Genomic DNA, 22,312 nt, shown 5'->3' on the forward strand with positions numbered 1-22,312 from the left:
CTGCGCCTCCTGCATCCTTAGCCACCACCCCGCCTCTGCTTGGGTGGGGGTGGCAGGTGCTAGGAGGCAGGTGCTGGGAGTGGGTGGAGGGGAGGAGGGGGCTGGGTGCCCCCGGAGTCAGATTCGGTGTGGCCCTTTTCTCAGGCCTCCTTTCAGGGTGATTGGCCCGTGCTGTGCCCGCCTTGAAGTGTCACGTCCTGGGGAGGAGCTGTTCCCTCTGAGTCGGAGGGCTGCTGACGGAGCACGAAGTCAAGTTGTGTGCGTCCTTTGGGGGATGTGGGTTTCCCTGTTTTCGAGACCTGCAGGGCAGCCACCTGGTCACCATGATTTTTGCCGGGTTCACGGAAGGGGTGACCCAGCCGCCGAGCCCAGGAGCTCGGTGCCGTCCCTCTCCTCGTCCCCCCTCCCTCCCAGCTCACTGTCCTGTAGGTGGGGTCGCTCTGGTGTCTGTGGCACGCCCGTCACTGGAACTCGGTGTCACCCCCCTGAGCGGAAGCTTTTACAAAAATCTTTCCCCCTTTAAGAAGATTAAAAGCTGCACTTTAGAGAAGGATTATATACATGTAACGTTACAGCAGTGGTTGAGGAGATTCTGATTTCCGGTCCCTGTTGTGTAATAATGCCTTGCAAACTCACGAGCAGAGCATGTGTGTGAGAAGGTATTTTAGATCCTCGTGGCAGCTGGTGAGCGGGGTTTACCCTCTGTGCACAGAGCTGGGTCTTTCTGTTTCCCGTGAACCGCCCCCCTCACTTGATGCCACTAGTGCGTCAGGGTAACGTCGACACCTCTGTGACAAGTTCCGCTTAGCTTCTGATGGCTTGCAGCCGTGTGGGTGACGCGAGAGTCGGTGCGTGTGTAACAACTTGCTTAGGCCTCCGGGTCGCCTTCTCACGGAGCCAGCGTGGCGCTGGCGCTTGCTTTACCGGGTGGGCTCACAGAGCCCTTATACTTAGGATAAAACTGAAGTCACTCAGGCCACTGTTAACTTACCCAGTTTATCTACGGAGCTCCTGCCGTATGCTCTGTATTATCGCCTGGGATTGAAAAGAGTGTCTGTCCCTCAGTGGCTCACTTTGCACTGGGGATTATAGGAAAATAAGCAAATTATCATCCATGTGTTTCAGGAGTGCAGAGGCCAGGACTCAGTCTGCTCTCCAGCCCAGTCCTGAAGGCTGCGGGTGGTTGGCAGGCGCGGAGGGCACTGTGAGCAGGGCACCTGGCTGCGGGGGTGTCGGAGGGAGTGTGCGGGCCGGTGCACTCGGTTGTGGCTTTAGCCCAGGCACGTGGGGGGGGAGGCGATGAGAACTGAGGCCGGAGGGTTGGATGAGGCACAGTGACCTGTCACACCAGTGCCACTTCATTGCGGGAGCGGTGGGGAGCCACCCGCATGGGGTTCTCCCATCAGACTGTGTGAGACTGTCTCTCTGGTGTCACTAGACACCGCAGAGGCCAGGGGGGGCGGGGACCTGAGCTAAAGGAGGCAGGGGATGCGGGAGGAGTGGGCAGGAGGGGTGGCTCTGAGGTAGAATTGAGATGATCTGTTGACTCCTCAGAGTCGGGAAGTGAAGAGAGCCTAGAATAAGGGCAGGCACAAGGATTTCATCCCTCCTGTCAACTCCGGTTACTGACCAGCTGGTGGGCCGTTAGAAGCTGGGAAAACCAGCTTTTGCTTTCACTCTGTATTTCTGGGAGCCTCAGGGTCTGGGTTTTAGCCCCCCATCCTCTGTTGCCTCTGGTGCTTTTGAACCCTGATTTTTTTCCTAATAGTGGTTTAAAAACAAAATTAAAAAAGGGACAGCTTTATAGGTTAAAAATCTTGAACTGATGCTCTTAAATCTCTTATTTTTGGTCAGAAAGGTAAAGGCATCTCTGTCTTAAGTTTTTCTTTTCTTCTTGGTAGCTGTTGGAAAAGATCGAGGTGGATGTAAGTGAAAGGGGGTCTGTGTGTGTACAAAGGAAGGAAATAAGATTGATGTGCATTTTGTTAGAATATCCGGTTTTTTAGTTTGTTATGTTACGCTTATGTATTTACCAAGAGGGTGGATGGGAATTCATTTATTTCATACACTTACTCAGTTCCTGCCGTGAACTCTAGGCAGGCAGTGGTGATAAAGTCGATGGTCTCGGTCCTCGGGACGCTCCTGGGGCCCTGAGAGGAGGGTCTTGTGGGATTGGAGGGTCTGTGGTGTGAAAATGGGGTAGGACCCAGGGCGCAGAGTTGTGGGGGCGAAGTCAGGGATGGGAGTTGAGTGTACTTCACAGGTGTTAATTGCCCACACAGTATGTGATGCAGGCGGTACTGTCGCTGTTTTATAGACGAGGAAACTGACACTCAGGTGAGCAGACGTGCCCAAGGCCAGACGGGGTAGATGGTGCTGGGGGTCTAACTTGTATCTGCTGGCCCCAGAGTCCCTGCTGAGCCTGGGTATGCCATATGGCCTTCCCCAGAAACCTGACACACACCCCCCCACCACAACCCTACTATTTCTGTAGTGTTAATGGCTTATAAAGCATTGACACTTTTTTTTTGTAATAACCAGAAAAAGTAAACAGAGCAGTTTTACCATCTCTTTTTATGACAGGTGAGGAAACTGGATGGATACTGGTTCGCTCCTGCTGCATAGGTAGGAGGGTGCAGGGACAGTGTGGGGTGCAGAGCTGGTTGGCAACAGAGCAGCACCTGGCACGGGTCTTCCTGACCCAGGGCTTGTCCTGCACGGACTCCGCGCTGTCCTGTTCTGTCCTGGTGGGTTTCTCTCCACAAGTGTCAGCCCGAGGCTGGTGTCACCCAGTGAGCCAGTGCGGCTGCGGAGGGGATTGTGGTGAGGGGCAGGTGGGAATCCGAGAGCAGGGAGGGTCTGGCGGGGAGCTGTCTCGGCTGCCCAACCAAAGGGCTGCCTTAGTCTCTCCAGGCTTCTATGCCAAAGTCCTGCAGACTCTGTGGTTTATAAGCAACTGGAATATATCCCTCCCAGTCCCGAAGGCTAGGAGTCCAAGGTCAAGGATTCAGCGTGTCGGGTGTCAGAGAAGGCCCCTCTGGGGGGTGGACTGCCGAGTTCCTGTGTGACCTCACGTCGGGGGTGCTTCCTGGGGCCTCTCTTGCAAGAGTGCTAATTTGATTCCCGAGGGCCCCGCCTTATGACCTGATCGCCTCCCAGAGCCCCTCCTCCTCATACCATCACCTGGGGCTTTGGGGTTCCAGCATGGGAGTTTTGGGGAACCCCGGCACGCACATCACAGCAGATGCCCTTTTCTTACATGGGGGTGTCTCGTTTAGTGATCACTGACATACAAAGATACAGGTTTTTAAAAATAGCAATTCATTTTGCAGTAATTTATTAATTTTAAAAACATCTTCCATCACAATTCATTTTCACAACATTGGTTTAGAAAAGTATAACTTTTAATAACCTAACTTTTCAAAAATACATTATGTGAAATGAAAAATGTTTGTTATACCATCCATTCACTATAACGTTCATTATTTTAAGACTTTCTCGTAAATATAACACACATTCTCTTTCATCTGTTGAAAACATTTTGTTTCTCATATTTTCCCCCAACTTGAATGATAAAAGTTGAAGGTGTACAGTTTAATGTTTTAATATACATATACACTGTGTATATCACATTGAACCAAGTATTATGTCTGGTACATAGTGCTTGAAAAAAATGAAACGCTAATTTCTGGCCATAAAAATCAGATATCTTTATGATTTGGGGGGTGGTGGAGAGTTTACTTCCCCAGAGACCACGTCTGGGCTCCTTTCCCTGCCTCACTATTGCTGGTTTACCCCAGGGCTCAGATGCCTGATGTCTGGTGGGCGATCGCATTGTTGGAGGGAGAGTCACAGCACGGGGGTGGGGGTGGGGGGGCCGCCCTGGGAGAGCCCCCGAGCTCCCCCCCGGGGGCTGCTCCGTGTCTGTCCTTCCAGAGCCCTTCCATGGAGTCTGCAGACGACTTCAGTGGTAAGTCCCAGTGTTTGCTGAAATTAGCGTAACCAATTCAGTGGGCTCTGATGCCAGCCAGTAAGAGAAATGGAGCTGAATATTCAGCAGAGAAAAAGCCCCCTTTCTTCCCAGTTGAGGACAGGTTCAACCACAGAAGTAGAGATTTGGAGCAGAAAGGGGCGCTCGCTGTCATCCGGCCTGGAGCTTTGAAGCTCCCTTGACTCTGACAGAAATGTTCTGCTACCAGACACACACCTGTCTGCCTAGATACACGTATATGACAGAAACAAGGTTTTATCCTTGGAACTTGATTTTTCTCTATTCTGTTTGGAAAAAATGTGGACTGTGACTAACTGAATGGACGTCATGCCTGGGTTATAGGGTGAAATGGCAGTGTTGGTGCAGAAAACTGAATACTATACTCACCTTTTTCTTAAAAAGTGTATTTTACTATGCAAGTTACCAATTTGTATCTTTTAATGGAAAGAACTACAGGCATAGAGTTTGCATGTGGACTTGCCTCCTGAAGATTTATTTTATCTGCTTCCTGTGGTTTTCTGCTGTTAGATTAATTTTCCTGAAGTAACACTCTGACATCTGTCTTACTTCCCATTTCAGAAAATTTTAACCGTTCTGTTTGACTTGAAATGTGGTTTACATTACAGATTCAGGTGCATATTCTTTTTTTTTTTTTTAATTTGACTTTTCAGAGCTAGTGTCTAAAGTATGATGTAAGAAGTTACTTCAGACTTGGTCTGTAAAATAGATAACTGACTTTTGAATGATGAAAGCTTTGTATTCTTTTTGTTTGTAATCTCATTTTCACAACATTCAAACTAACAAAAGCTGAGGCACTTAGGAAGTTGCCTGATACCACAGACCTGCTGGCGGTGATGCTTGATGATGGCTGCAGATGAAGTAAACGTGCATTAACTAGGATGCCGTCTTTTACGAAGAGGAGGAAGACAGCTGTGTGTCCAGTGTAGGTGACTAAACTTAAGCAGCTGGTGCGGGAGAAGGTGATCTTTCTTGGTGTGACTCTGTGAGAACACGTGATGGGGGCCTGGGGACTGAGCGCTCTGGCAGGGCGCTGCGGAACGCGGATTTCCCTCACGCGCGGTTAGTCCAGGGCTGGGGTGAACGGTCATGGCGGTGGTTGCAGCCGCCCGCCCCCTGGTCTGTGGTGACCAGACCAACCCCCCCCCCCCCCGCCCCGTGACACCGACCCATCCTGGGAGCTTGCAGGTCATAGTGCTTTCACAGATTGTCTTTAATCAACGTCGGCAGTGAGATTTAAAGGAAGAAAATAGATGATTATTTAAAGCCTTGGCCAACTGCTCCACGAGGAAGCTTGCCTATGTTTAGACGCCTAGATGCGGGAGCTTCTGTGAAGGAAGGGAGGTCCCCAGAGTGCGCAGACTCCCCCCCCAGCCCGCCGGCTCTGCCGCCGGGAGGGGGGTGTGAAACGAGCCTGTGACAGGCTCCCCGGAGCCGTCTCTGCAGGAAGTTCTTCTGATACACCTGCGGGGGTCTGAGAGTGCTGATTGTTGTTTTCCTAAAGCTGAAAGGTTTAGCTGGTGGTAAACAGTCCAACTAGTAAACAGATGAAAGAGATCACTTCAGAGAGTGGTGGGCCGCGTGGCGGTGCGGGCTCCGGAGCGGGCTGGTCCCCTGTACTGCGCGGGGTCTGGCCTCGCACTGCTCGCCGGCAGGTGCTCATCGGGAAGGCGGCGCGCAGCTCTAGGTGCTTGGCGGCCTGGAGGAGAGGCGTTCCCGCTTCTCCCTGTGCTGGCTGGGTCTCTGCCATAGCTGTGTTCAAGTCCCGTGAAGCTTTCCCTGCGGCTCTTCAGGCTTTAACTTGTCTTTGTAGTTTCTGAAAACCCGGGATGGCAACCTCCGTGTCACCAAGGGAGACATCATGACCTTCTTTCTTCTTTCTCATGGACAGCTCTTGGCAGGTGCACCGTGACCGCGTGGTGGAGGCAAACTAGGGAGCGGCTCCCATTGTTCATGACCTTGTGTGGTTCAGTTTCCTTTTCGGGTAAGGCTGGTACCGTCGGGCGCATTTTTCGTACGCACCCAGCTGAAAGAGATTTGCTGACAAGTTTCCTTTGAGGCAATTTTTTGAGTGTTAAGTGGAGCATTTACTGATGGCTATTTTTATATGATGCAGCATATTCCAGTGTATTATATGCAACTTGTTTTAGATTTTGAGATTTGAAGCAGTTTTTGGCTCAGCATCCATATGCCTGGAAAACTTTCAAAACTGGGAAGCTATAAAGCACAGACCTCCTTTGAAGTCCACCATATGTGACTGGTTCAGCTCTGCTAGGAATGTCACACTGGTTAGCAAATGAAAGGACATGGCTGTCATTTCACATTGTTGGCACAAGGGAGCAGCAATTACGTTGAGTCTTGGTGGACAGGCCTGCGCTGCCGTGTATAAACTGTCGTAAAAATAAATCTTGCCAGGTCACTACGGTTAGGATGTTTGAAAACTACAGATGTTCTGTGCTGAAGTCTGGATTTGTCGGGTGCAGGCATCCACGGCAGTGGGTCTCGGGGCTCATTGCTGGCTTTGCCCGCTTTCCGTGGCCCGCTGGCAGCTCCACGGTTAGCAGCCGGCACACGAGGGGTGATTTTGTAGAAGTCTCCCAGTTTAATCCCGTACAGTATTGATTGATAGAGCGTTGGTTTGGGAAAACATAAAAACAAATGAGAACAGTGAAGTCTGGAGATTGTCTTTAGATAATAAACGATTCTGTAGAGTCTTCCACTGACTGATGCCTGCTGTCATGAAGATACTAAGTCATGACGGCGCTCAGCAGCTTTTTAGAGAACTTTGATGTGCTCTGATCTCATTTGATGCCTCGTGAGGTGAGAAATTAAGTATTATCCACGTTAAACAGATGAAGAGGTTGACGCTCAGTGCAGCCTGAGTGACTTTCAGGTCAGAGCTTTCTTTTTAAAAATCAACTTCGTTGAGGCTGAATTTAAATAAAATATACCTATTTAATAAAGTAAATAGTTTGTGTTTTGACAGAGGTATGTGCACATGTAAATCCCACTCCAGTAAAGCTGTGAAGTGTTTTTTGACACCTGTCACCTCCGGGTTCCCTCTGCTGCCAGTCCCCGCCCTGCCCCCCTGCGCGCGGCCTCCGGTCATCTGTGCGCTGTGCCTCTTCTAGCATTTCGTGTGATGAAAGCTAATGTGTGACCCTCTTTTAAACTGGGCGCTTTTGCTCATACTTTGTTGGGATTCAATCACCTGCTCTGTGTGGTGTGTTCCTTTTTATTGCCTAGTACCATTTATCCATTTTGTGGATTGCACAGTTTATTCATTACCTGCTGATGGGCTTGGCTGTTTACGGGTTTCGCCCTGTATAAATAGAGCAGCTGTGGACATTTATATGCGTTTTTTGTGAGGACATATATTCTCATTTCTCTTGGGTAAATACCTGGGGGTTGAACTGATGGGGCCGTACATAAGCGTGTTTCAATTTCAGGCACCATCGGGCTGCTTCCCCAAGTGGCTGTAGGCTCTGTTTGACACCAGGCGATGTGTGAGAGTTCCAGTTGCTCCACATCCCTGCCGACACTTCCACTATTGCTAAGTCTGTGATTTTAGCCGTTCTGGTGGGAGTCGGTGTCTCCTTGTTATTTTAATTTGCCTTTCCCCGATGACTAATGTAGTTTGGTGTTTTTTCAAATGCTTGTTGGTCGTTCCTACCTCGTCTTTTGTGAAGTGTCTGTTAAATCTTTTTCTCATTTTCTTTTTGGGCTTTTTGTTTTCCTACTACTGTAAGAGTTCTTTTATATTCTGACTACAAATCCTTTATCAAGTCTATGTATTGCAAATATTTTCTTCTAGTCTGTGGTTTACCTTTTCATTTTCTTAATGGTGTCTTTCAAGTAGTTCTAAATTGTGATGAAGGCTAATTTATAATTTTTTTCTTTTATAGTTACAGTTATTTTGTTCTTTTATGTCCTAAGAAATCTTTGCCCACATCGTGGTTTAAAGAATTTTTTCTTTGTTCTTTCTTTTAGAAGTTAATTGTTTTACATTCAGTTCTGCAGTTCATTTCGGTTGATGATGATGGTGATGATGATTGTATAGTGGGAGGGAAGAGTTGGCATTTGTTTTGTTTTATTTTTTTAACAAGGATATCAGTGGGGGTGGGTGTAGGTCCATTGAGCGTGTGCTTAGCATGCACAGAGCCCTGGGTTCAATCCCCAGTACCTTCATCCAAAAAAAGAAAGAGGATGTGTAGTTGTTCCAGAGCCACTGTTGAAGCCTGTCCTTTCCCCACCGCCCTGCTTTGACATACGTGTTTGCTCTGGTGCTCAGTGTGCAGCAGGCCAGGGCCGCGCAGTCATGATCACTGTACTTCTGTAGTAAGTCTTAACACTGGACAGCGAGGTCGTTGAGCTTTGTTGTTCTTTGTCACAGTTGTTTTAGTTATTCTAGGTTCTTTGCATTTCCATATACATTTTAGAAGCTCTTGTCAATTTCTGCAAAGAAAGCTTAGATTTAGCTTAGATATAGATTGGAGCTGTGCTGAATCTGTAGCTCGTTTTAGGAAGAATTGCCCTCTTACTGGTGTTGACTCTTGCTGGATAAACGTGCCGTCTCCTCCCGTTTACCCGGGTCTTTTCTATTGCAGCAGTCTTGTAGTTTTTAGTGTATGAGTTCTGTACATGCTTACATTTTACTTTATTTCATATTTTTGATTTTGATTATAAATGGAATTGTTTTTAAATTTAATTTCCAATTTAATTTAATTCCTCATTGCTAATTTGAGGAGTAGAGTTGAATTTTGAACATTGATTTTTGTATGTTGCAACCTTGCTAAATGCATTTGTTTCTCAGTAGGTTTTTTGGTGGAGTTGTTAGAATTCCCTGCACGCTGTATCCTGTTGTTCATGATGAACACAGATTTGCTTCTTCCCTTCCAGTGTGTATGCCTTCCTGTTCCTTGTTTCATTGCACACCTAAGACTTCCAGGTGATGTTAAATGAAAGTGGTGAGACCAGACGTCCTCGCCTCGTTGCTGTCCTTATGGAGGTATATTTGGTTCTCATTGTTAAGTATGATGTTATCTGTAGGAATTTTGAGGATGTTCTTTATCAAGTTTAGGAAGTTCCCTCCTATTCCTGATTTGCTGAGAATCGTGTATAGCAGAGCCATTCAGTCTGAGGAACCAGCAGGCGCAGACTTTCTAGGCAAGAGCAAGCTTGTCATAATCCAGGAACAGAAAAAATAGCACGACTCTACTTCGTCGGATGACCCCGTCTGAATGAGATCCAGGGACCAGATTGTATTGCATCTGGCGAATCATGAGGAGACTTTGAATCCAAGAGAAGTGCAAAGTCATTGGGAGGTTTTTTTAGGGGTGGAGGTGATATGATCTGATTTGTGCTCTAAGGTCACTTGGGCTGCTCTCAGGAGGGTGTATTTCAAGAGAAGAAAGTGGGGGAACAATTAGGTTATCACAGAAGTCTGAGCATGAGGTGGTACCACAGAGGTAGCAGTGAAGACAGAGTGAAACGGACGGAATTAGCCGTACCGTGTAACGCTGTTTGTTACAAATAAATATTGAACTGAACTCTTTGGGGCTACTCATGGGTACAGCTTAGAAGAATTTCTTTTTAACTACATGACTGTAAAGTCTAAAAGTCTATCTGAAATCTCTAAAATTCTTAAAGTGCTAGCCTGTGTGGTGTGTGCGTTTTAGACTAAAAAGTTGACTTGTTCTGGGAGATTTAGGTAGAGTGATGGTTACTCTTTTTTATCATGGTAATTATTTTTTAAAGCGTTCTATCATAAGTGAGGTGCCTAACTGAAAAATCACTAGTAATGGCGCCCATCACAGTGGTTTGTGGTGGGAAGGTCATCGGGGCAGCTCTCCTGTCGGCACTGAGCACGTGGCGTGAGAGGATGGGTCTTGGGTCAGTGTGTTTCTTGCGCAGTCTCTCACCCGGCACATCCTTACCTGTTGAGCACCTGATTCGTGTTAACTGTGCGGCTGCACCGCGGGGACACTTAGGTCTAGAAGGAGCAGCAGACAAGAAGGGGGGGGGGCGGGTGCTTCAGGGTAGCTGCCGCTCTCAGGTGCCGGGGGCCACGCCTGACTGGTCAGCGGTGGGGATTGGGGGCCACGCCTGACTGGTCAGTGGTGGGGACTGGGGGTCATGCCTGACTGGTCAGTGGTGGGGACTGGGGGGCCACACCTAACGGGTCAGCGGTGGGGACTGAGGGGCCATGCCTGACTGGTCAGCGGTGGGGACTGGTGTCAGGGAAGATCCCTGGGCACTGCCCTATTTAGTCCACGATCAGCTTAAATTTTTTCTCATGGGTGAAAGAAATAGTCAGCTGATTGTTATATACAAAAGCACAGAAAAGAAGATGTGCATTTCACTCATTGCCTGACAAGTACTTGTGAAATCTTGAAGTAACTTTTTAAGACTTCCCGGCGTGGTGTTCTTCTGGGCGTCTGTGCACGTGCGTACGTGGGCTCATCTGTCTCACACGTGAGCGCACTGGGTGAGAGACGGGTGAGACCTGTATGGGGGTGTCTCTGAGTCCGCGGCCCCGTATCACCGCCTCTTTGAGAGCTTGAAGCATCACTGAAAGTTGAAGACAGCCCATTACGTTTCCAGACTCCTTCCTGTGTTCTCCTTCAAGGGTGTGTTCTGGGGCAGCGACCACCTGTGGCTGTTATTTCCTTGAGAACCCTCGCGGACATTTACTTTTCTTTATAAGCTAGTTAAGTTAAGAATTCAATTAATACTGAACAAAAATAAACTTCTTTTTATTTTAACTGTGCCATTACAACCTTCTTTTTAAGACTGCAGACTTTAGTTAGAACTTTAAACATTCATAAGAAAGGTAAGTTAAATTGGGGAAATTTGGCCGCCCATGTTCAATAATTGAGTACTTCAATTTACTGTGTTTAGCAGTCTCCCAAAAGTCTAAGACAGTGTCTGCTGGGTGTTCAGTGTATAGGTCAAGCTGGTGTGTTTACCTTTATAAAAGCGTTGATTACCATAATTGCAAGTAATCAGGGTTTTACGAGGTTTACTGGAATGCTACTCAGCACTAAAAAGGAACAACCTATTGATAAATATAGCGGCTTGGATGAATCTCCACAGAATTATGCTGAGTATCCAAAGTTTCATGCTGTGTGATTGTATCCATGTAATATTCGTGAAGGGGCAGAATTACAGGAACAGAACAGATGAGTGGTTGCAGGGTTTAAGGAGAGGGAGGGGCGGGAGGGAAGTGGATGAGCTGCAGGGGCAGCCGCAGGGGTCCTGGTGACAGCAGTGTTCTGTAGGTTAATGTTCCAAGTCTCGCCCTGACTGTCAGATTATACTGTGGTTCTGCGAGGTGCTACCCTCGGGGGACGCTGGTAAAGGGTACGTGGGATCTCTGCGTTACTTCTTACAGTTGCATGTGAACCTATAACTACTTCAAAATAAGAAGCTTACTTAAAAAAAGGTGTATGAAGAACGCCTGTCAAAGATTCGCAGGAAATGCTGCCGTGCGCAGCGGACGCGGTTCGTGCCCCTTGCTTGGCAGGCGCTTCGCTGCTGCTGAGGCAGAACTGAAGTGACCGAGTGCTCTGTGTCTCGGGTAGGACGGGCTTGGGTCTGCGGCAGACAGCTGTGACTGGGCGAGTCCTGGAACTCTCCGAGGCCCGGCGTTCTCCCTGCACTGAGGATTGATGGCCTTTGCGCCGCTCCTGTGAGGAGTGAACAGAGCAGGCCTGGCCTGCGGGGAGACCAGTAAACTTAGCCGAGGTGCTCGCCCCACTTCTCTCCCTGAGTGCTAGTCTCTAAGCCAGTTTGAAGTCATCTGTTTAAGCAGGCAGAGTCACAAAAAATAGTTACTAACACGTGGGAAAGCAAAGTCATGATTAAAAGGAATAAAATTTACTTTCACTTCAGATCCTAAGATTTCTTAACGGTGGAATTGTTTGTGGGGGAGTTGCTGCAGGGAAACCTGCCTCCTTGGACGTTTCTGACGACAGGACAGTGTTGACCTGAGATCCCTGTGCCCTCTTGCTCTGGGCACTGATGGAACCATCAAGGGGGCTTATATTTTGCTTTAAACCCTCAGCCGAAGGCATCTTACCCTCTAGGCTTTTCCCCTTGATTTTATATATAAACCTCCTCGGTTTCTGTATCTCATGTAGCAGCAGGCTGGCGAGCGTTGCTTCATTGCGCTCTTGAACCCCCTAATGACTTGTTTACTGCACGGGCAAGCATGGTTTGGGAAGAAAGCCACCAACAACTGCCCGGGAATTAGAAGGTGAACAGCGACAGTCTGTTGAGTGACGGTGCCAGCGGCTCCTCCTTTAGCTAGACTTCACCTGTGACTGCTCTGCGAACAGTTCCGTGGGGAGGAGCGTCAGAAGAGGGTCTGAAAGTTCCTCTTTAGACCGCGGTTGCCTTAGCGCAGCGTCTGTGAGGCCGCGTGTGTGAAATGCACTTACTCGTGTCTGTGCGAAATGGATGTGAGCTTTCTTCGCTTCTAAGTTGCATTTTCTTCAGCTTTTCCAGTTACACTGGAGTTAGAGAGCAGCTTGACGCTCAGATTTGCCGTATTTGCTTCTCTCCCCCAGCTCTCTGCCCGTTTCTGTGCACACGCACACACGCATACACATGGTCATTTAAGAAGCTTACGAAAACAAGCACGTTTTTCTGCATAATCACAATTCCATGCTCGCACCAAGAAATTAAATGTTGTTACTGTAATATTATTAAACACATGATCCATAGTCTTATTTCCCCAATCATTGTGCCTAAAATGTTCCTTATAGTTTTTTTTTTTTTACCTTTTTCAAACCAGAAGCCAATCAAAGATCACCCACTACTATGGTTGCCCTGCCTTTTGCTCCCCTCCGTCTAGCACAGTCGCCTCTGCCCACCTTGTTTTGTTCTTAGTTCATGACACTGACACTTCTGAAGAGCGCGGGCGAGCTGGCGCTTGGGACACACTCTAGCCCTGGTTTCTCTGATGGTCTCCTCCTGACGGGACCCAGGAATAGGCGGTGTGTTCTGCTGTTGACTCTCACAGGAGGCATGTCGTGTCCCAGTGCTGGTGCGTCTGAGTCTGACCTCCGTTCCTTCATAGTGGGGAGCGTTGTGCGGGGTGACACTTGGGCGTTCATTGCGCGGGGTTTCCCAGTAGTGCGCCCCCTGCTGGTTTTAGCAGCTGCGGCGCTCTGTGCCTGAGTGAGCTCCTGCACTGCTGGTTGCAGTCTGGTGACCTTGAAGTTCTGTCATTGCTTTTACACTTCCTGCCTGGCATTGTTCTGCAGAGAAGGGCTTTCTCTTCCTCCTTCCCCCTTCGTGATCATCACCATGGACTCGAGGGTTCTTTTTGGCCTTGACTAATTGTGTTGTAATTCGTTACTGCCCTCAGGCTTCTGTACTCTTGTGGGCCACGTTTGGCTGGCGGCCCCTTCCGGCTGGCTGCTCGACCTCTGGCATCCCCGTCAGTCTCTGAGCGCTTTGCCCTTTCTGACACAATCGTGCGCTCCAGGCTCACGCCGCGCTTTTCCTCTCTGACCGGGGCCAGCCGTGCCGCGAAGCGCCGTGGGGAGGTGCTGTGTAGGAGCCACGCTCTGGCACAGACGTGTTTACTGCTGCTTTGGTGGTGTCACTTCTAGGTCCTTTCTTCTTCAGGATGGGGCAGGGAAAACATGGATGCACAACTGTGAGTTTTATGACAGCCTCCAATCCCAAACTGACCCCACTGGCTCCCCTGCTGTTCACCTGACCAGGGCTCCCTCCCAGAGGGCACGTCCCCCGCCTAGTGCAGCTCCTGTCTGGGGACAGTTGCACTGCCCCCCCTGCGCCCACCTTAATGTGGCTCTGCTGGCGGAGGTCCGTGTCCACCTGCTGGACTCAGATGAGAATGCAGCCAGCCTGCCCACACTTGTTCTGTGCCGTTTTCAATGTATGCTGTGGCAGCTTCCAGCAGCCCGGCCACCTCCTGGTTACAGAGCGGTGTGGCTGCTGAGGGGTCTGCCCTAGCCTGCTCCTCTCATGGCCATGTGATGTTCAGGGCACCAGGTGCCTTGTGCTGTCATCGCCACGCTGTGCAGAGCGGGTGTTGAGGCACACAGGAGTTGGGGGCTTTGCCCGAGATGACGTGGTGGGTGTGGAGACCAGGCATTCTGCTTTGTAACCGGCCTGCTCTTCGCCTGCCGGGGGACCGCAGGGTTCCATACAGAAGCTGTGGAGGAGGAGACCTGGAAGCTCCATGAAGAGCTTCTTATTCGCATAACTTGGGGCTTGTCTAGTCGGCCCTGGGAAGTCATTCATGGCTTCTGGTTGTGGAGCGAGGTGACTGCCTGTCGTTGTGACTGGGAGGGTCTGTAGAGGTGAGATTCCTGCTGCGAGGCTGTTCGTGGGCCTCCCTGAGGTTTGGGGCAGGAAATTTGTGGTTTCTTGGTGATGATCCGGGTCTGGAAGCACAGCCGTCCGCCGTCCCCTTCGTCCGCCGTCTCCTTCGTCCACCGTCTCCTTCATCCACCGTCCCCTGCGTCCACCATCCCCTTTGTCCACCGTCTCCTGCATCCACCATGTTTATCACTGGTGTGCGGTTCCTGCACGTGTCCGCCGGGCAGCGCCTCAGGTGAGCACACTCTCCTGCCCTCTGAGGCTCAGTGCAGTCCCGATGACAAGAGGGAACTGCTCCGGGGCACAGTAGCCCTCTGTGGTCTGGGACTTGCATTTTAGTGGACATTTGGGCTGAGCTGTTTCCTGCATGTCTTCCTTTTGCAATAAAGCTTAATGTCAGTTTGGCTCGGCGTTGTCTTGGGAACAGGTCCACGGGCGTGTGACGGTCAGATTCACCACACGTGGGTGGCAGGCTGTAAAGCGGACGCTCGTGCTGCTGCTGTGGGAACGGCAGGGAGCGCTCGGCTGCCGGGCTGCGGGCACGCAGCGCTGCTGAGACGGGCAGAACTGCATGGCAGCTGAATCGGAGTTGCTGGGCTTGTAGTCATGTGCTAGTAACCATGCCCTCTACCTTTCTCTCTTTACTTTCTTGACACATCTAAGCAGGTAGGTCCCAGTAAAATAGAAGTATCAGTTTTGTGTGGTCACAAGCTTAATGTCATGTTAAGAGATTGAATAACTGAACCGCTTTGCTGTACACCTGAAACTAACATTGTAAATCGACTACACTGCGATAAAAAAAAAAAGAATAAAAAAAGCTTGAATCTTGCAGGCATCACGTCCCTCCTGGGGCTGCCAGCCCCCCTCCCCTGGTTGCAGCAGGGCCGCGGTGGCACAAGGGTCCTGACAGGTTGGATGCGGCATCGCTGGGACAGAACAGTCGTGGGAGGGCTCAGGAGCTCCGAGTGGTGATTTACGAGGAGCTGGCACTGGGAAGGGGGCAGGAGAGCATCGTAAGTTGGTCTGATGGGGTTTGGTAGCAGCGTGAGGTAGAAATGACATACCGCACAGCGCCCAGCTGCCGTGTACAGCGTTGGGGGTTATTATGTTCAGAGCTGTGTGAGCATCACCACAGTCCGCTTTAGACAGTTTTAATCACTTCTCACGTAGCACCTCCTGTGCACCCACCCCCCCCACCCTAAGCAGCCGCTGATCTGCTTTCTGCCTCTATGTGGCTGCCATTCTGGGCATTTTGTGTCAATGGAGTGATGTGCGTGTGTGTGTGTGCGTGTGCGTGCATGCGTGTGTTCACACTTGCCCGCCCGACACCGTTCACTCTGTCAGGATTCATCCATGTGGGGCAGATGTCAGTCTTTATTTCATTTTATTGCTGAATTATATTCCATTCTGAATAGGATACATATTTCATTTTTGCTTATCCCTTCATCAGTTGATGGACATTTGGGTTGTTCCCACCTTTTTGGCTATTATAAATAATGCTGCTCTTATAATTGTGTGCAGATTTTGTGTGGACACCTGTTTTCATTTCTCTTGGGTAGGCAGCAGAAAGCAGACTTGCTGGGTCAGGTGATAACTTTGTTTCCCTTTTTGAGAAACTGCCAAACCCTTCACAGCGGCTGCCCTGTCTTCCATCCCTGCTAGCAGTGCACCCGAGTTCTGATTCCTCCACGTCCTTGCCAACAGCTGTTATTATCTGACTTTTTAATCACAGCCTTCCTGGGGGGAAGTGGTGTCTCAGTAGGGCTATAAGTGCTATTTTGCTTGTATCTCCATGTAAATTAAGGATAAATGAAAATTATGGTAAACCTGTTAATGTAAATAAATGATATGTAAAGTGTTGTTTTCTGAACTGGAATTAGCTTTGACAGACTGGTCGGATGTGTGTGCTGCGTGTTCCGTCTGCGGTGGCTCGGGTGCTTGGTGTTCACGGTGGGCTTGTTACGTCCGTGTCCCCCTGCACCCTGGGGAGGACGCAGAGGTGCCCTGGCTGCTGTTGGAGACCGAGTTCAGTTTAGGAACTGCTTCCTTAGTCCTGCGTCTGCATCTGATATGAGAATAATCAAAGCATGATGTATCGGAACTTCTGTCTGATAAAAGTGTGAGACTGAGTAATAAACCTCTTACCAACAACACTTACGCGCTCTAAGCGCTCTTCTTTATTTAATAGCTTTAACCTTCATTTCTGATACATGTGTGATTTATTTTTGTCTAGACTCCACTCGTTGGAGACAACTAGTGCCCCCCCCGTAGCGCAGATCTAGACCCTAACATGGGCCTCGGTGAATGCCCGGGGCTCCACTCCGCCTGCTTTCCGCTCCGCTGGGACGCCGGGCGCTGCGCTGCCCCCTGGCGGCCCCGGCGCGCAACTGCGGCCCCACGCTGCTGCCCGGCCTCCTGCTGTGTGACCTTGCACAGAGGCCCCGACTTCTCCCTTGTGAAATGGGTTAATAATACTGCATCTCGCAGTGTTGTGGCATTAGATGAGTTAAGTATAAATGCTGAAATCATCGCATGGCACGTAGCAGTGTTAGCTGTTATTATTCTGACCTCAGTGCTTTAGGTAAGAAATTAAATCTGTGTATTTAGAGTCATAAATCACTCCACATTGATTGGCTGTGGCCAAAAGTTTATTTTGCACTGTTGTGTATGTACTTTGCTATACGTAATTTTTCAGTTTTCTTATACCTGACATTGTAAAGTTAAAGGGCAAAAAAATCATGCTAAAATTTGAAGGTTCTTAGTTTGAAAGTGGATGGATAGCATATGGAAATAAGTGTAGGCACAGTAGTGGAATTTTTTAAAATTTGTTTTTGAATTTAGGAAATGAAGTAATCAGTGAAAAGGACTTTGTTCTGAAAATGTATTACTAATTAAACTAAGTGCTTGCAACCCAAACTTTTGAAGTAAACTATAGATTTTATATGTATTTTTTTTACATGTTACAACAGAGTCATTTCTAAGTAACTTTTCCTGTTATCCATTCCTTTTCCCTGTTTTATATATATATGTTCAAGGCGTGTGCATATGTGTGCAATGTGTATGTGTACATGTGTGCACACACGCGTGTGCATGAGTACTTACATACGTGTCTCAAACGTTGTTGAAGTGTGTGCTGATTTTCTGTTCAGTACCGTGTTGTGCGTGTTTCCCCTATTGTTAAGTAGTTTAAGGTAGCGTACATTGCTCATTGTGGTTGTAACATTGCTTCCTTTCTTATGTATGGTACTGTAGTGGTCCGTTTCATTCATATAGCTCTTTTTTTCTCTCTTAAATCGTATCTGTAGAATAAATTCAAGAGAAAAAGGCTTAATGAGGACATGAATGGCTTTACGGCCCTTGAAATGACTTCCCACATTTTTGTTCAAAAGAGTTACGCTTTCATGGCTATTAGACACTAATTACTAACAGCTTCCCTCCTTGAAACGTGTGCTGGGAGCGCAGCGGGAAGGCCCGAGCCCTGCTCTGGGGTTCGGGGCTCGGTTGAGGGGGCACAGAGCCGCGGGGGGCGGGCAGCCCCGCGGAGGTGGGACTGGAGGGCGTGGCTGGAGCGTGACGTCACTCTCGAGGCGTGGTTTCCCTCCTTGCGTGTGATGTCTATCGCTTCCAAAACGCGTTTCCTTCTAAACTGAGTGACTTCATTTCTGCCAAGCGCACGGCACAGCGGAGAGAACCCATAGGCTTGGACAAACCGTTTAATCTTCGGAGCTTCAGCCTCCTCACGTTAAGAGCGTACGTGATGCCCCCGTCAGAGAGTTTTGTGGCCGTAGACAGTGAGCATCGCCTGCAGCCTTAGTTCAGAAAGGGTCTGCAGGGAAGAGCCAGGGCGCTGGTGACGGCTCGGCAGGCGGCTGGCGTGTAAGGTAGACCTGACGAGGCGTCACCACTGGCTCACGAGGCCGTGGTCAAGCTTCCTGCTTCAGAGGGAGCACCTGCCTTCCCGAGACGCTGCCAGTCCACCACCTCCGGCGCAAAACCCACATCCTCAACCTGCAGAGGAAAGCTCGCTCTTCATTCTTTAAAGTGACCGGTGGACCAGCTCCCTTCCCTGCTTCAGCCCTTGCGAGCTAGTTGCCAGGTGCCATGTTAGGTGGAGGGACTGTGACAGTAACTGGAACAGCGCCCTTGACCTCGACAGTCTCACTCTGACCTGGGAGTCAGTCCTGCTTGAACTAGCAGGACAGCTGGGGACCCCCAGACCTTCTGCTCTCAGCATCACCTGGGGGCTTTTAAAGTTCTGTTGCCCATGCCTGGCTCTGGATGGTTCGGTCAGGATTCAGTGCAGGCATCACAAGATCTACGGTAACAATCGTTTCACAGCGTGCACACGCCCCGTCGTCACACTGCTCACCTTCAGTGACAGCGAGTGTGTCCAGTATGTCTCAGTAAAACGGGAGGAGAAGGAGCTTAATGCAAGTCTAAGTGATGCTCCGAAGGAGCCTGTACTCTGCAGGAAGAGTGAGCCGTTTTGATTGGAAAGGGAATTGGAAGAAGCCTTTCCAAGGAGGGTGGCAGTCAGACCAGAGACAGGACTCGGTCTGCATCACGAAGGGGACGGGGGACAGCCAGCAGGGGCCTGGGAGCATGTGGATTGGCGACAGCTTTGGGGAGCAGCAGGCAGTCTTCTGAGACTGTTCTGAAGGGAGTGGAGACTGGGGGAGGAAGCGGGAGGTATAAAGCTAGACTGATGGGTCGGGAGGGGCCACCTTTTTAAGGAGTTTGGACATCACTGTGAAGAAGATGAGGGAGACTTGATGAGAGAATGATGCGATGAAATCTCTGATTTGGAGACATCACTAGTCTCTAGTGTACAACATCTTCAGAAATAAATTCCAGTTGGATTTACAGTAATAGAAAAAGTAGAGAACGTTATTTCTGTATTTTGAGGGGGCGTAGGGGAGCCTTTTGTCAACATGAGATGAATTTCAAAGCCATAAAGGAGACCCTGAAGACTGACGGATTTTACCAAGTAAGTATTTAGAACTTCTCTGCAGCACGCTGCATTCTGAATAAAGTGGAAAACCCAAAGGCAGATTAGGGAAAACTGATTGCTGCCTGGGTGACACAGAGCTAATGTACCTGACACGTGATGAGCTCTTAAAGATTGAGAAAGAAAGATGAACATCCCAAAGAGAAAAACGGGCCGAGGACGTGAGCAGGCAGGTTTCCAGGAGAAACACAAGTAAGTGCTAAGCACACAGAGATGTCCGTCCCCATGAATCAGAGAAGCGCAGCGCCTGAGCAGGAGTGGGTGTTGTAACCTGCAGACTGGCATGGCTGATGGAAAGCAAAGAGGACAACATCGAGTGTTGGCAGAAAATGTGAGGGAACGGGCACACTTGGTAATGTTCTTGGGGGGAGGTCAGTTGCTGCACCCTTTCTATATCCGAGCTTAACCCCCAGTGAGAAGCCTTCCCTGGGGAAGCAGAGGTTTGGCGTTGTTGGCAGTGCCAGGGAGCAGGAAACAGCGGCAGGGCCTGCCTGCAGGTGAGCAGCGGGATTTTGGCAAGCCTGCATCCCAGCCGCTCACCCTGCCTGGGGAGCAGGGGCGGGGGTGCTTCCTACCTGATACACGTTGTAACGTGTGGATGTTTTAAGAACCTCCCTGTACCATTTCTGTGTGAAACCCTCCCTCCCAGAAACCCCAGCCAAGGAGAGGCCTGCGTTCCTGGGCTGGAGGCAGGGGGAGAGGCGGGGCTTGGGGCCGGGAGAACGGGCGGAGTTTTTACCCGGTTCAGGTGTGAGAACTGGTGGTGGTCTGAAGGAGGGGCCGGTCGGGAGACGTCTCAGAAGCAGAGGTGGCCGGTGTCCGCTGTGCGGGCGCAACGCGCGGGGCAGGAGTGCGCGGTTGCGGTGACTGCCGGCTGCCGGCTGTGCCCCCCGTGGCTGGGGATGGCGCTGTCAGGAGTCGGGAAGCAGGTAAGAGCTCATCGTTTGAAAAGCATGTGAGCGTGACCTGGGCGAGGGCCTGACCAAGTCGTTGGCTTCCGTCAGCGCGTCTCTGGCACGAGCCGTACATGCTCTCTGCGGCTTGTCGTCTGCAGCCTGTAGGTCTGCTGCTGTGTGACGGGAAGCATCAGTGCTTAAATGCTGTGAGCAGCGCCTTCTAAGTGTGTGTTTCTTTACCAGTGGGTTTTTGTTCTGTGTTTGCAGAGCGCTCACTTGGCCATGATAGACACCCTCATGATGGCCTACACCGTAGAGATGATCAGTGTGGAGAAGGTGGTGGCGTGTGCTCAGCAGTACTCTGCCTTTTTCCAAGCCACGGATCTGCCCTACGACATCGAGGACGCGGTCATGTACTGGGTGAACAAGGTAGGCGTGTGCTCCCGCCAGCCAGCGGAGCCCCGTTACCAGGGAGCTGGCATCCTTGGTTAGCCATCTGGCTCTGCTCTGGACTGAATGTTTGTGCTCCCCCCCCAATTCAGTGTTGCAGTCAGACCCCCCAGTGTGGTGGTGTGAGGGGGTGAGGCCCCTGGGGCTGACAAGGTCACGGGGGCCTGGGCCTTGTGCGTGGGATCAATGCCCTTATAAGAGAGACCCAGAGAGCCCCTCGCCCCTCCTGCCGTGTGAGGATGCAGCGAGAAGATGGCCAGGAAGCAGGCTCCCCGGACACCAAATCTGCTGGCGCCTTGATCTGGGACTCCCCAACCCCCAGAACTGTGAGAAAGGAAACTGTGGACAGGCCTCCCAGCCTATGGGAATTTTGTTAGAGCAGCCTGCACTGACTAAGACAGACTGCGCTACTCAGTCTTAAATCAGAGTGAAAGCGAAAGCTGTGTAACCTCACTTAAAATTTCCCTTTTGACTTAAAAAAATGCTGTTAAAATGAGGAAAATAGATGCCACGATATCTGTAATTACATTTATGATTAATCTAGTTCATATCAGGTTAGTACAGAATTCAGAGCACTCAGGGAGGGAGCTGTACGCTTCAGGTGCTCAGTAAGTATTCTTTGAATCCAAGAACGAAATAAGTTTCTCATATTTCCAATTAGATGATTTTTAGGTGAGGAAACACGTGAGGACAGTCTGGTACTCGTGGGAGTCAGCGAATGTGGCGGATGAGGGTCACATGCCAGAACTTCAGAGACAGAACAGTTTGAAAAGATGAAAATAAATGTGTGAGGGGCCGAAAAGAAAACGTGGAATAAAAGCCATAGGAAAGAAAAAGGCAAAGTGGAGGGTATACTGGAAAAAGAATGAAATGCAGCTTTAGAAATTTAAAATTTTAGTTGTTGAAATAAAAAGTATAGACAGGAGGTTAGACATCGTTGAAGGGGGGGATTAGCCAGCAGGAGGAAGTTACCCCGAGTGCGGCCCGGAGAGATGGGGTGTTCATTTGAGTGCTACTGGCATTTGACATCAGAGATCTGAACACGCTTTTAAAGGTGCACGCTATTTTGTTGTTATTTTGAATATAAATTCAAAGTAACGTTTTTGTATTTTGAGGTAAATGAACATTTGAAAGACATCATGGAACAAGAACAGAAATTGAAGGAACACCACACAATTGAAGCTCCAGGAGGTCAAAAGGTATGTATTTCCAAGAAAAAGAAAGGTGCCTTTATGAGACTCTGTGTTCACACACATGTACTGTTGGGGGAGATGTTAATAGTGGTGCTCATTAAATCATTTTCTGGTGATGTTAACTAACTGTACTCTGGACAGCCTTGTCGTAAATAACAAGTAAGTAGAAGCCCAGAGGAGGGCTAATTGGATGATGGCGTTTACAAAAAGTCGTTAATGACTGGAGCTCAGTTTCTGAGGTTCTTTTGGTAAAAATAATGGTTTTGCCTTCGTTTGGTAAAATATATGAAACGAAAAGTTTTCAATGTGTCAGCTTTATAATCACTTGTAATAAGACTAGCCTTTAAAATTATATTCCAGGAATTGTTAAGTTGTCCGTATGGTTTTTCTGTGAAGGAAG

General features: G+C 49.4%; 1 protein-coding gene across 1 annotated transcript in view; it reads left to right on the forward strand.

Annotated features, from left to right (window-relative positions):
• Positions 1 to 22,312, forward strand: part of CAMSAP2 (calmodulin regulated spectrin associated protein family member 2) — a 76,619-nt gene that overhangs the window by 20,656 nt on the left and 33,651 nt on the right. Inside the window, exons 3-4 of the mRNA XM_032466840.1 lie at positions 20,537 to 20,698; positions 21,835 to 21,918. Coding sequence (XP_032322731.1) covers positions 20,537 to 20,698; positions 21,835 to 21,918 — 246 coding nt within the window. The remainder of the gene's footprint in view (positions 1 to 20,536; positions 20,699 to 21,834; positions 21,919 to 22,312) is intronic.

The sequence above is a fragment of the Camelus ferus genome, chromosome 23 (assembly GCF_009834535.1).
Source record: "Camelus ferus isolate YT-003-E chromosome 23, BCGSAC_Cfer_1.0, whole genome shotgun sequence".
Lineage (NCBI taxonomy): Eukaryota > Metazoa > Chordata > Mammalia > Artiodactyla > Camelidae > Camelus > Camelus ferus.